The sequence below is a fragment of the Maylandia zebra genome, linkage group LG3 (assembly GCF_041146795.1).
Source record: "Maylandia zebra isolate NMK-2024a linkage group LG3, Mzebra_GT3a, whole genome shotgun sequence".
NCBI classification, from domain to species: Eukaryota; Metazoa; Chordata; class Actinopteri; order Cichliformes; family Cichlidae; genus Maylandia; species Maylandia zebra.
This window is the reverse complement of record NC_135169.1, coordinates 4,360,649-4,373,948: the sequence shown is the minus strand read 5'-3', so window position 1 is coordinate 4,373,948 and position 13,300 is coordinate 4,360,649. Positions and strand designations below refer to the sequence as shown.

General features: G+C 42.4%; 1 protein-coding gene and 1 long non-coding RNA gene across 3 annotated transcripts; both read right to left on the bottom strand.

Moving 5' to 3' along the window:
• Positions 1–101: 101 nt before the first annotated feature.
• On the bottom strand, positions 102–3,206 carry ift46 (intraflagellar transport 46 homolog (Chlamydomonas)). 2 transcript variants are annotated; one of them, XM_004571573.4, is made up of 6 exons: positions 3,088–3,206; positions 2,734–2,880; positions 2,132–2,424; positions 1,824–1,917; positions 1,614–1,745; positions 102–1,473 (listed from the first exon to the last, which is right to left on the bottom strand). In XM_004571573.4, exons 2-6 carry the CDS (start codon positions 2,860–2,862, stop codon positions 1,120–1,122), a joined length of 1,002 nt encoding a protein of 333 aa, XP_004571630.3. In that variant the 5' UTR covers positions 2,863–2,880; positions 3,088–3,206; the 3' UTR covers positions 102–1,119. The 2 variants fall into 2 exon arrangements, with proteins under 2 accessions (XP_004571630.3, XP_012780245.3); XM_012924791.3 differs by having other exon boundaries at positions 2,999–3,156.
• A 1,429-nt stretch (positions 3,207–4,635) lies between these two features.
• On the bottom strand, positions 4,636–11,895 carry LOC143414445 (uncharacterized). The gene is made up of 3 exons (XR_013095061.1): positions 11,805–11,895; positions 10,019–10,185; positions 4,636–6,309 (listed from the first exon to the last, which is right to left on the bottom strand). It is a non-coding gene; the product is annotated as an uncharacterized LOC143414445 (long non-coding RNA).
• Between the last annotated feature and the right edge of the window lie 1,405 nt (positions 11,896–13,300).

Below are 13,300 nucleotides of genomic sequence, written 5' to 3'. Positions count from 1 at the left end.
TATTTGGAGCTTTCAAACTTGACCTTTGACCTCATGTAACCGTGTGTTTCTGCGTTGTGTCTGACAAAGAAAGGTAAAAGAAAAACCTCCAAGTAAACACGTGCTCGCTCCAGCTCCTCTCCCACAGGGGAATTGTAGAAAAGGCTCTGCGTTTATTTTTCCATTAAACATAAAGTACAAAGTTACATGGAACATTTTTGACATAAGAAAAAAAAACACCAGCAAAAAATCTGACATACCTGACAAAGAAAGGTAAAAGAAAGACCTCCGAGTAAATAACTTGCTCGCTCCAGCTCCTACAACCAAATACAAACAGTGGGGGGTTCGCTCAACCCATCACAACTTCCAAGCTAGCCATAATTATATATTCGTGCTAGCATTAATATGACAATAATTGAACTAAAATCGCAATCAGAAACATCAGGGTGGCTAAATATGAATTACATGTGTGTTGCACAGGGTACAGGGAAACGACACCCACCTCCCCCACAGGGGAATTGTAGAAAATGGGAGAGGCCAAAGGGGTACACTGTATTTACAGGGTTGCATCAAAGAAGAAGAAGAACAATGAGGAGGGGCTCTAACCATAATGAATACAAATACAGGCTTGAAGGTCCTAACAGTCAGGTATAAAGAACACATTTTGTGTAATTATAACAATATGTAATCTATGACTGGGTTACACTCACAGAGTTTACTTTATTAATTACATATAATATATACGGGCATCTTTGAGTAACAGGCGTTTTTTGCAGGCACAGGACTTTACAGATGTTCAGACAGTGACCTTGTTCTGAGCGGCTGGTTTATTACAGCGTTTATCAAGGACCTTCATCTGGTCCCTGAAGTATTCAGGCTGCTGCAGGTGGCACAGGTGAGCAGTGAAAGCAAGCTTAGGTTAGATGAAGCTCGAAAGCTGTGTTTTTACAAAGAGCCTGAACATGGCTTTTATTTCAGAGGACAAACAGAAAACAAAAGGAGGAAATAAACAAAAGCAGAGCAACAGGTTCTCAGCTAATAAAAACTTTTACAGCAGCCACAAAATAGTCGAACATCTGGGGTTAGTTTTCAGTTCCTGAACAGACTTTTGTGACCGTTTGGATGTGGTACTTCCAGCCACTAAGCTCTGCGCGTGAAGTGCTGCGAGTCTCTGAACTCCAGGTAGAGGCTGAAGAGCAGGTGCAGGGACTGGACGCGGCTGCCGTAGACGGGGATGTCGAGCAGGCTGCACACAATGTCCGCATACTGCAGCAGGTCACAGTTCAGGCGGGCGGACGGCAGCTGCAGGCGGTCCAGCAGCTCCTCGAGCTCGGTTGGCCACTCCTGCATCAGGCTGTCGATGTCAGGCATCGGTCTGCTGTACTGGACGCTCGCTGGCGGCTTGGAGCGGTGCAGCGCGCTGATGCTCTCCACCCAGCTGTCCACCGCCCGCGGGTTGCTCTGAGGGTTGGCGATGCTCGTCACCTTCTTCACCTGCAGGAAAGGAAACAATGAGGAGTGACTCTGACTTTAATGCTGAGTGTGTGTGCGTACAGATGTGTGCGTGTGTGTACAGATGTGTGTGTGTGCGTGCATACAGGTGTGTGTGTGCGTGCGTACAGGTGTGTGTGTACCTCGGTGGCGCCGTGTTGCTTGGTCTCCTCCGACAGAAACAGCGACAGCACCGTCGGGTCCGACTGCTTCACGCTGGGCTCATCCAGAACCAGCAGCCCCAGGTTGTCCGGTTTGCCATCGGCCCTCGGCACCTGTGGGATCACAACATGAGGTCACTCTGAGGTCAGAGGTCGTGCTTTCTATGCTATCAGGTGCGATTGTGTTCGAACCTTGAGGAAGGCGTCGATGTCTCCCACTGCAGGGATGAAGTCCGGGATAAACGGCTTCAGGTTGTGCTCCAGCTCAACGGACTCGGGGGTGTATCTGAGACAAACACAAAACACGGAAACTCCAGATGTGTGCGTGACAACTACGTGATTTACTGCAGGGTCTTTAACAAATAAAGTGCTTTGAGGTGACTGTTGTTGTGATTCGGTGCTTTATCAATAAACTTTGATAAGGTTTTTTTATTTTTAGCATAAACAAGCACCAGATGGTGTTAAAAAACGTGAGTTGGCACATGTGTGTCTCTGCTCACCGTGTGATGTACTGGAACAGCTCTTTGATGTCGGTGCTGACGGGCAGGTTGGCGTAGTCGGCGGGATCATACAGGCCCTCCGGCGCCTTGTGGAGCTTGCTGTCCTCCTCCGATTCGTCATCTTCGGAGTCCTCATCGTCATCATCATCTTCTTCGTCATCATCCTCTTCTTCCTCTTCTGGCCGCCCCCCTCCCGGCTCCTTCCCCCTCCCATGGTCCTCGTCAAACTCGTCGCTGCTGCTGTGGGCCGACATCAGGCTGTGAACCCTCCTGCTGCTCCTCCTGAACTCCACCTGAAAGACGAAGAAACAAAACCAGGTCATGTGACCTGAGACCAACCTGGAGCATGGCAGGACTGACTCAGCTTACAGTTCAACTCTGATGGAAGGAAACTTTATTTAGTGTTTTAATAAAAACTGGGGCTCTAAAACATGATGCTCACTTAACATTACCAGATTCACTCTTCTGTCATTTCTATACAGTTTCTACACAGACGAGTTTGTGACTGGAAACACTTTGAGCTTTAAATAATGAAGAAACACGAGCAGGCGTCACGATCACCGGTTAAACCGGAGCTCTCTGCAAGGACAGGAGGAGATTACCTGGGGCTGGCTGCGGGAAGTCGGGCTGTACACGCTCGGTACCTCCTCGGCGTCCGCCACATCCAGGCTCTCGTCGTACGGCTGGTTCTTCAGCAGGCGGCCTCCTCTGTCCCGGTCAGCCCGCTCCATCGGAGCCCGGCGGGTCAGCTGCGGGCGGACACAGTAAAACCTCCATCAGAAACAACGGTTTACAGTAGCATTAGCCACCTAGCAGCAGACAGCTAACAAGAAGCCGACACCGGCGGTTTTAAGCCGATTAACCCACCTGAGACAGCACACACTCGGCATGCAGAGACAAACGACCTGCCGGCAGAGCTAAACTCAAATCTGATAAATATGTTTTAAATGTCTTACTTGTCGTCTGAGTTCAAGCCAAACTCGCTTTTCGGCGTCAAAATGGCCTTTGTGGAATGTTACGTATCCTGGCAACGGGACGGGCAGGGCATCTTGGGTAGTGTAGTTAGAATCTAATGAGAGCAGAAGCTCCAGCTCCAAGGCATATTATATTATATTATATTATATTATATTATATTATATTATATTATATTATATTATATAAAAAATAAGTGCTTTAAAGTAACTGGAAGAAAATAAAACAGTGGTGCATTTATTATTGGAGTGAAGTGAATACAGAAGAGTCAGTTCTATATTTGTTGGAATCTCATAATCTCTCAGCTCCTCTTGACTGCTGAATGGAAATCAAACAGATGGATGGCTGAGGCTCTTCTAAATCTGGAGAGTGAAAGACTGAAATAAAAATAAATAAATAAACATGTTAACAAAACTATTTTAAAACCACAAAAATCAAATCTATATAAAAAGAAAAACTATTGAGGCTCATTGTCATCAATATATTTCTGATGAACACGCAGGGAAAGGTTTCCTGAAGTGTGAAGTGACGATATTTATTCATCTGTTCTCGATAACAAAGAGTTTACACAAACAAGGCCGTCCACAGCTGTTTGTGGGGCGCCGACTCCTCTTAATATAGGTACTTGTGTTATTTTCTTATTGCGGTGTTTGTATGTTTTCCACCTACCTGAAACAATTCAGGTTCCCTGGCAGCTTTTCACAGTCTCTCAGGAGAGTCTTTAAAGATGAACAAAAACAGCAAATAATCATAAAATAATATTTCAGGCCTTTGCTTTTAGTTGTGCATTATTCTTTTTTCATGCTATCTTTTGTCTGTTAACCTTGTGTCATCTGGTGCTGTTTAAATCCTATATTAAATGAAACTGGATTGATGTTTCTCATAAATCAGCACTGGCATTGACTGATTGTAAAATCCTGAGGCAAAAACGATTCTTTCATTAAACTCTATTAAAGCGTTTGGGTCATTGCAGATTTCCTGTCGAGGTCGTTACATTTTGATGATCTTGATTTTATGTTGGTTGGAAGTCACAGCTGTGCAACCTGTATGTGTCACCACCACCACTGAACATCATCCTCATCGTTTAGTGCACCTTTATTCTTCAGTTATGCTGAACAAGTTTTTACTCCAGAAAACAAGAGGGACTCGCGCCCTGAGGACATGTTCCCAGTAGTTACCACCTCATAAGCTGTTATTTGGTTCAGAAGTCAAGAAAGAAAACCTTTATTTAGAAAGCACATCTTAATCCAGGTGCAAATGCAAGTTGTGAAACCCCACATGTAAAGCCTCACAGTAAAGCCATGAATTAAACAAGTCAGAACAGCAAACATGAAGAAAAGAACACAATAAAAAATCAGTAATAAAAAGACCTAAAACTAAAACCCTAAACATCCATCCATTCACTTCCGCTTATCCTTTTCAGGGTTGCAGGGGGCGCTGGAGCCTATCCCAGCTGTCATAGGGCGAGAGGCGGGGTACACCCTGGACAGGTCGCCAGTCTGTCGCAGGGCCAACACATAGGGACAGACAACCATTCGCGCTCACATTCACTCCAGCATTCACACCTATGGGCAATTTAGATTTTTCAATTAACCTATCCCCACAAAGTGCATGTCTTTGGATGGTGGGAGGAAGCCGAGCATCCGGGGAGAACCCACACAAACATGGGGAGAACATGCAAACTCCACACAGAAAGACCCCGGCCTGATGGTGGAATTGAACTCAGGACCTTCTAACCACCGTGTTGCCAAAAATCCCTAAACAACAAAATAAAATTGAAAATATAAAGCAGCAAAAACGATTAGAACGATAAACTTAAACTAAGAAAAGGAGTAGGAGTTAAATCAGTTAAGATCAACATCAGTCCACTAAACAGGCCTCACAAGAGTGTTTCAGTCATTTCTTTATCAAGCTGATAAAATTTAGGTTGAAAAAAATGAGCTAATATTTGGCAGAAAAAAGAAAACAGTGCTGGGTATCTGATTTCCATAATTGATTTGATCCAATCAATTTTGACTCAGACAGAAATATTATAATTTGGATCGTTTATCTGTACATATCCATATTTTTATATCTGTGTATATAATAAAATCTGACACTAGTGAGACTTCACCACAGGTGTAAACATCACAGCAGATGCCTTTGTGTCAAAGTTAAGCTGGGCATACACGGTGCAATTTATGGCCCATTTTGAGACGAGATCGACGCTTTATAAATGTGACTTTTCCTTTTGTTTTACTTAGTGCTGTCAGCATCAACTCGCTAACCGAGATTTGGGGAGTTTCGCCTTAATCGTGTGTCATGCATCATGTAGTATACATGGGGTAATGAGACGCGATTAACGCCTCATTACCCCATGTAATGGCCTAAGCCTACTTTGCTTAGGCTGCTGCCCCCGCGACCCGACCCCGGACAAAGCGGATGAAAATGGATGGATGGATGGACCAGCTCCCGATCAGCAATTGTACGGTCACATGGTTGCCACTTGTGAGGGTATCACACTATAGATGCGATGCCACGAGCCAATTTAACGCAACATCTCACACTCCGCGTGTGCAAATACAGAAACAGAAGTGAAAAAGATGAACTAGTAGAACTTTGGCAAGCCCATCCGAGCCTTTTTGATGTGGCCGTACAAAATTATCATCGCAACATCCGCGAAAGAAGTTGGATGGACATTTCTGCTCAACTGCAGCTGTGTTGTAAGTCAGTGTTTTTCATTAGCATTTTAGTTGATGTTGTTGGTGCTGTGTGTCTGTGTGAGTGAAAGGCAGAGATGGAGAGAGAGGAAGAGCAAGAGACAGATTTTGTGTTATATCTTAGCTATATAATATAAGCTTTGGTAACACTTCATGTTACCAAGCTAAAATTTGGATGCACAGTGTGAGCACTCAGGTCGCAGAGCTGAGCATTAGGGTTTACAAACATAGGGTTTCTCTCCAGTGTGAACACGGAGATGCTTTTTCAGTGTACTCGAAACTGCGAAGGCTGCGACACACTCTTCACAGCTGTAGGGTTTCTCTCCTGTGTGGATGCGCTGGTGGATTTGTAGCGCCTAAAGCGTTGAAAGCTGCTCCGCACTCGTCACAGCTGTGCGGTCTCTCTCCGGTGTGAATTCTATGGTGAAGCTTTAAATTGTGTTTGGATTTATAGGTCTTGTTGCAGTCCTGGCACTGGTGCACAGTGCGTCCAGTCTTCTTCTGTTTCTGAATAAACAGCAGGCAGAAAGAGAGAGCGGTGACGTTAGACTCCACGAAGGAACAAAAAATAAAACACAAGCACTCAGAGAGATCTATACTAAAACTGATGTTTTATTGTGTTTTTATTAAACATTAATATAATATATCAATCTTTGTGTGTCAGTGTGAAGTTGTATGCTGTATTGACATTTCTTAAATACCTCAAACCAAGAAAGAGATCATTATGAATATTATATTATTAAATCAAGTTTGGAGCTGATCCTTCATCTTAATCAGTGTGACGCTGACCTTTGACCCAGAAGATCATATAGTTTTTTATCTTTACACTTATGACTGGAACATGAAAAAATTTGCCATTTGTTAAGCTTGGCAATGAGGGAAATGATGCCCACAATAACAACAACATGCTCCCCGAGTCTGACAAGAAGCCATAAAGCGAGCAGCAGGTACACGCTCGCTTTGCTGATCTCCTAATTGTGGTCATAAATATTTTGCGTAGTTGTGAACTGAGTTTTGTAGCCTTGTAAACCAAAATATCTGAAATTTTTAGGTTTGTGCATTTATAGATGAAAATTATGAGTGTGCAAAAAAGACTTGTGTAATAAATTATTTTTGTTCAGTTCTACTTACCGATACAAAGCAAGAAACTACATGTAAAACTGTGCTCAAGTTCCCTGGCTGTGTTGGAGTTTCAACTTGCAAGCACAAATTTTGACCCAATTTTTATTCCTTTCAGCTATTTGGTCAATGTCATGTCAATCACAAGTTTAAATATCCAGTCTGCGTGCCGGAGGGGTGCTTTTGAAAGGAGCTCAGTAAAGCACCCCTCCAACTGATTGACATGACTTTGACCAATCACTTTGCAAAAACAAGTGGTTTTTTGCTTTGTACCTGTAACCAGACCTTAGCAATTTTTTTTTAAAGTAACTTGTGTAAATATCTTTTACAAACACAAATTCTCATCTGTAGATGCACAAACATTTTCTGATATTTTATGTTTACAAGGGTACAAAACTCACAACTGCGCAAAATATTTATGACCACAATTAGACCCTGCTTGTGTTTGTGTTGCATACTGTTGAATTCTCCCAATTCTTTGAATCTTTGGGCTGAAGGAGGGACAATACTCGGTGTATAAATGCTCAATCAACAATCATTTATTTCCATACAATTCAACAGTCAGAGCATTACAACGTCCGGACGGGAGAGACGCTACCAGAGGGTCAGGCACATGTCTCAAAATGGTGACGGGTTGCTCAGCTTTTTATAGTCTCTAGTGGCCCCCAGCTAGTCGTAAAAGCCAAAACATCACATTTTTTCTCTGTTACAGCGCCTAAGTTATGACCTCGGCAGTTGTTTCTCTGCTTTCTGTAAGGTGGGGGTGTGGAATGTGGTCTATCTATCTCCCCTGTCTTTAGACACAGAGTCTCCTGCTTACAACCTTCTCTTCATGATTCAACAATTAAGCATGTCAAGAAAACAGTGTAACACATTCACAGCAGATCAAGGATACAGAGTGATGCACATTTATCTAATGAACTAATATGTGAATATGTTCTGTTAACTCAAAAGTATAATGAGAACTAAACTACATACAGCTCACACACTCTATATTAAAGGGTATAATGTGATCTACAGCAGTATTCTAATTCAACTACTTTGATTACATATACAAGGTAACATATAATAACAGAATAATCTAATAATACAAATGATATCACGGGATGTTCTGCTGCATTGCTATAACGACAATTAGGTGTTACTCGAGTGTAATAGAGATCGTGTCCAAATTCATGGGCTGCATCCTCCTGAGGACCCAGCCATTGCGGTCTACGTGGGCCGGGTCCTCAGAAGGTCGGGTAGGCCGGAAGTAAACGGCTAGGGAAATTGGACGGTCTAGCCTTCTGATTAGCGTCACCGCTGTCTCGGTGGAGTATAATAAACTCGGCCGTCTGCTCCTTGCTATCTAAAATATAACAGGACACTGGCGTAAATTCTCGACCATCTCACACTTCTGTTTAATCAGTTTTCTGTTTGACGCCGCGCCATGAATTCTGGGATATGGTAGGCCATGAAGGACACACCCTTCAAATTCGGGGAAAAGGAGGACGCATTTGTCGGCTGCATTCGGAGGAGTCTACGAATTTGGACAGCCTTCGGCGTGTCGCTATGACGTAATCGGTCTACAAATGCGTCCTCAGGAGGATGCAGCTCATGAATTTAGACACGACCAAAGATTGAAAATGTGACGTCATTCCAGGGTAAAACCACAAAGGATTGTGGGTACGAGTGGCAAGCGGTACTAGCGCATGTAGGCTTTCACATGAAAACAGTCACACAGCGATAAAAAGAAACACAAAAAATGTCAAGAAGCTGTTGTATTATTAACTGCAATAGTCACATGACAGCACCGGGAAGCCGACGGGTAAAGAGATTTTTTATTGGATTCCGTCGTGGAATTGTTCAAGCCATGTTTCCGAAATAACAAAGAGCCGACGGATGGCCTGGATTGCAGCCATTCAAAGACCAAATATAACGTCTCAGAACACTCCAGCTCACATGTTAGTCTGCTCCAAGCATTTCCACAAAGGTAAGTCTTCTGTTGTAGTTAATACATATTTTATCATAACATAATTGTTGATGTAGGTTACAAATAAGTCTTAATTTGAATTGAATTCGTTGCGCTGTGCTGCTTTGTTCACTGTGACTTTGCGGGCTAATGTTTGTTGTGTTTTGTAGGAAAACCAGCCTACAAAATGCTGGAATGCGATCCAGACTGGGCCCCCTCTATCAACCTGGGTCATACTGAGTTTAAAGCTGCTACAACAGCGAGATTTGATCGGTTAAGAGAGAGAGCGATATCAAAGCAGCCACGAAAAGTCCCACATATATGTGCCCAAGTGTTGTACTGAAGCAATCAAGTGATGAATAACTGTTTTCCAGTATGTTGTTTTGCAATGTTTTTTGGTTGCATTGTTGATTTGTTTTTCACCGAAGCAGCTGATAAAGCAATAATACAGCATGATGGAATACAATTTTGCCTCTTTCTTGTAAGATTCTATGATAGAATGAAACAATAATGCCAGTTATAAATAAAGACAATGCATTGAATGAATTACAAAACACTCATTCTATTTCTATTAGATCTGAAAATGTTGTGTAATACTACAACCTGAAACGACAAATAGATGCGTTTGCCTGTACAGGAGATAAAGGAAAAAAATGTAACAACAGCTGTGAAGTGGAATAGTCCAAATCACAAAGTAAACTGGAACTGGACTTGTTGCAGGGATCTGAAGTTACTAAACATTCTGTGAGTGTATGCACTCACACTTAGGACCATATACCGTATTTCCCGGACTACAAAGCGCACCTGAATATTAGCCGCACAAGCTAAAATCAGGGGAAAATCCTGTTTTGTACATACATTAGCCGCACCTGACTAAAAGCCGCAGGTGTTTCAATGTTGACTTATCATATGTAAGAGAATATGCACAAAGGGAATTGTCAGGAAAGAGATGGCTGTTTGGAGACACATCACTTTTATTAATATTTTGAAAAACAAGTTATGGGTACATATTTGCATAACTTTTTAGGTATATGTACAAGTAGCGGTAATTACAAGTACGAAACATGTACTGTGCTTCATAAATGAGTAACAAATGTAGTACATAACAATAACCTACAGCACACCAGAAAAATAGATTGGGCCTACCTTTTAGGTGCAGTGACACGGCTTTAACAAGAAGAAAAGTCAGTCATTCACCATCTTTCTCTTCTTCCTGCGCACTAAAACCACCAAAGTCCTCTTCTCCAGTGTCGGAAACGAACAGGCTCAGGATGGCTTCGTCATCCACTCTCCGCTTCTCTCCTTCGTTGTCACTTTCAAAACCAGACGCAGAATTAATGATTACCAGTGCTGGAAATGCTAGCGCTTGATGCAGTGTTTTGATTATGTTGCCACTCGTACCCACAATGCAATGCGCGAAAGTCATGTGGTCTGTCAATCTCTATGGAAAACCAGTCGAGCTAATCTGAGCAGGTTCTAATGAAAAGGCCCTTTGATTATTCATGGTTGGTGTGTGTGCCATGCCAGCCAACACACACACACATCAGCAGCTGGACCAGACTGTGACTCCATCAGAGACCTACACTGTTAGCTTTAGCACCTCCCTGAGGACATGTACTGTACCCCCCCCCCCCCCCCCCCCCCCCCCCCGCCCCGAAAAAGTTGTTTCATTATTCCTGTCACGAGAAAAACGATTGGTACGATGGATCATACAATTCTTTGACTTCATTTAGAATCACAGTGATCCTCTGGACAGTGGAAGAACATATGAACAGCACAGACTGGATTCATACCCACGACCCTCTTCTTGTACAGCACCACCATGTGGCACGTGTGCCTGTGAGTTTATCCACATCTAAGGAAGAGCTGCACATCTGCTGAGCCCTGCACGATGACCCAGTGGGGCTTCCCTGGATCATTAACATTATTGTCACTGTGATTACTTTCCCTCATGTTTAAGGCTGCACCACCCCAACACAAGAACATACATATTACTGTTTCATTAACAGCTTTAAAGGATATTTATTCGTTTATAACATTTTTTAAAATCTGTATTTTACATTGATTATTAAAAATAATTTAAACAGTTTATCGTGTTTATTTAAAACATTAATTTCACTGGAAATGTTTTGGATTTATTAAGAAATGATTTAAAAGCAGTGAAATTTATTTTAATGAGAGAGACCCGCTGTAGGAGATATTATTCAGTTTGCTTCGTATTTATTAGAATGTTTGGCTGTTTTATATGTTTATTGTTAGATTTGTCGGAGTCTAGCGGGACACCTCGGGTTATCCACACCAGTTGGCAGCTGCACTGGGTCTTTGCTGTTTAACAGCAGGATGCTCTGTCGGGACTTCTGCGCTGGACTGAATCAGAGGGCTGAACAGCGGAGAAAAGGCTTCTAAACATTTCCACTGGAGAAACACGTGTTACAGGCATAGACCACGGATGAAGCCTCAGTGAGAAAAAACCTTTTTGACTTGAAAAATGTCTTTTTTTAAGAGTAATCTGGCCAAGAGGACAGCTGAAATTGCAACAATAGTTCTGTAAACATATTTTAAGTGGACAAAAGGGAGCTGATTGATTATAATGTAAGTACAATGACACAGTAATAAAGATACTTGAGAAACAGGTAATTTTTTAAATTTTATATATAACCCCTCTGTAATACCTGTTCACAAAAGTTTATTTAGCAACATACTTAAAGATATTACACATAAAAAACACATGGAAACAGTGGAAACCATTTTTTTTGCAGGCAATCACTTTTTGCCACAACACCGTCTACGAGCCAGTCACGGATCCCGGAACAGCCAGCGGTTTCCTGACTAAGGTTCAGAGCCGCGGAGGCAAAAACCGGCAGATACTTGTGTATTCTTCTACCCACACCGAGAAGGATCAGATATAAACCCACGCGTCCTGCTTACTGACCTGGGCTCCTGAGGAGGAGGTGGGGGCTCCAGCAGTCCGCTGCTCCAGCTCCTGGTTCTCCTGCATCACTACAGTGTGAATCCACCAGCAGCGCACTCGGTCTATGACTGGAAAGCACACCGGACAGCTGATATCTCCTGCGCGTTCTCGCGAACTCACCAAAAAGCGCGTGCAGGAGAATTAAGAGCCGCCCGTTCAAGTGATAAAGTCGCAGATCTCGCGGTGTTTGCAGCACTGTACTCCAGGGACGATTTTAGCCCATTTTTGGGGGTGCTTCAGAGACAGTGCATGAACTAAATAAAAAGTAATTGCGTAGTATAGGTTCTATTAAAATCCAGCTTCCCTTTATGGTTTGATGGAAAATTGATAGGCACCTGGAAGTGAGACTGTTAGTCTCACAAATGGTGCAAACTGCAGAGAAAAGCATCAGTGTGGGAGTCAAAAAAGGGGCAGCTTGACCAGTGAGGAACAACATATAATTGTTTGTAGTGATGTGTCTGTCGCAAACGAAATGGCTTTTAGAGCCGGATCTTTGACGTGAACGACACGAGCCAGCTCCTTATTTTTCTTTTTTCCTTCTCTCACCCTCTCTCGCACTTTTTTCCGCTTCACTCTGCATGTGAGCCTTGTGCTTTACGCTGGGCAGAGGGGGGAGGGGCGGTAGTTACACTCGCAGCAGCACAGGAACAGAGCGGAAGGGAGAGAGAGAGAAAGAGAGCCAGGGACAACAATGTCACATTAGAAAGGTATAGTAATCATCCACAACTATTTTCAGTTGCAGATGATAAAGGATTCAGAAAGTTTATTCATGCAGGCCCATATGACAGAGAATGTGATTCTTTTTGTTTTCATATTTTAATTTATATTTTATTGTGTTGTGGTTTGCAGTGTTTTGTGTTGTTTCACTTAAAATTTCCTTAAAAGGAAAAAGCTGAAAATTTAAATAGTTAAAAGCTGAAATGTGAATAGTTGGTTTTAGTATTATATGATTTATTTATTACATTTTATGTGGAGTAAATAAATAAAAGTATATTTACGGTGGCTCCTAGAGACAAAGCACGTAAAAACTCCAAAACATGTACAAAACACAACAGAAATGCTCCAGGATGCTGGGCGCACTTCCAACGACTGGATTTGGTGTGTGGTAGTAACAGGTAAATAAACATTTTTTTAAATTATTTTAATATATATGAGTGCTTGTGTATAAAAACACAAACAATACACACATGCTTTCAATTGTGTCATTTAAGTGATCTAAGTAGCTGTTTTGGAAGTTCAGTTAACGCTAGAAATGTGTTTTGGAGTTTGTACGTGTTGTACGTGGTCACCGCATATATTTATATATAAACATATATAAATAAAACCACTTTTTTTTTCATTAGTAATTCCGTTTGTGCTTAATTTTATATTGTTGTTAATAATAAATTATCTAAAGCAACAAAACAACCTGAAGAGCGGTTCGGAGCCGAAAGTGCCGGCTCTCTAAAAACAGCCGG

What these genes read in the sequence shown, in the direction of transcription:
- ift46 (XM_004571573.4), bottom strand. Translation starts at nt 2,862, where the DNA reads ATGGAGCGGGCTGACCGGGACAGAGGAGGCCGCCTGCTGAAGAACCAG. An exon ending in CTGTTCCAGTACATCACACG is followed by an intron (nt 1,918 to 2,131) that starts GTGAGCAGAGAC and finishes TGTTTGTCTCAG; the next exon opens with ATACACCCCCGAGTCCGTTG. An exon ending in AGCAACACGGCGCCACCGAG is followed by an intron (nt 1,474 to 1,613) that starts GTACACACACAC and finishes CCTTTCCTGCAG; the next exon opens with GTGAAGAAGGTGACGAGCAT.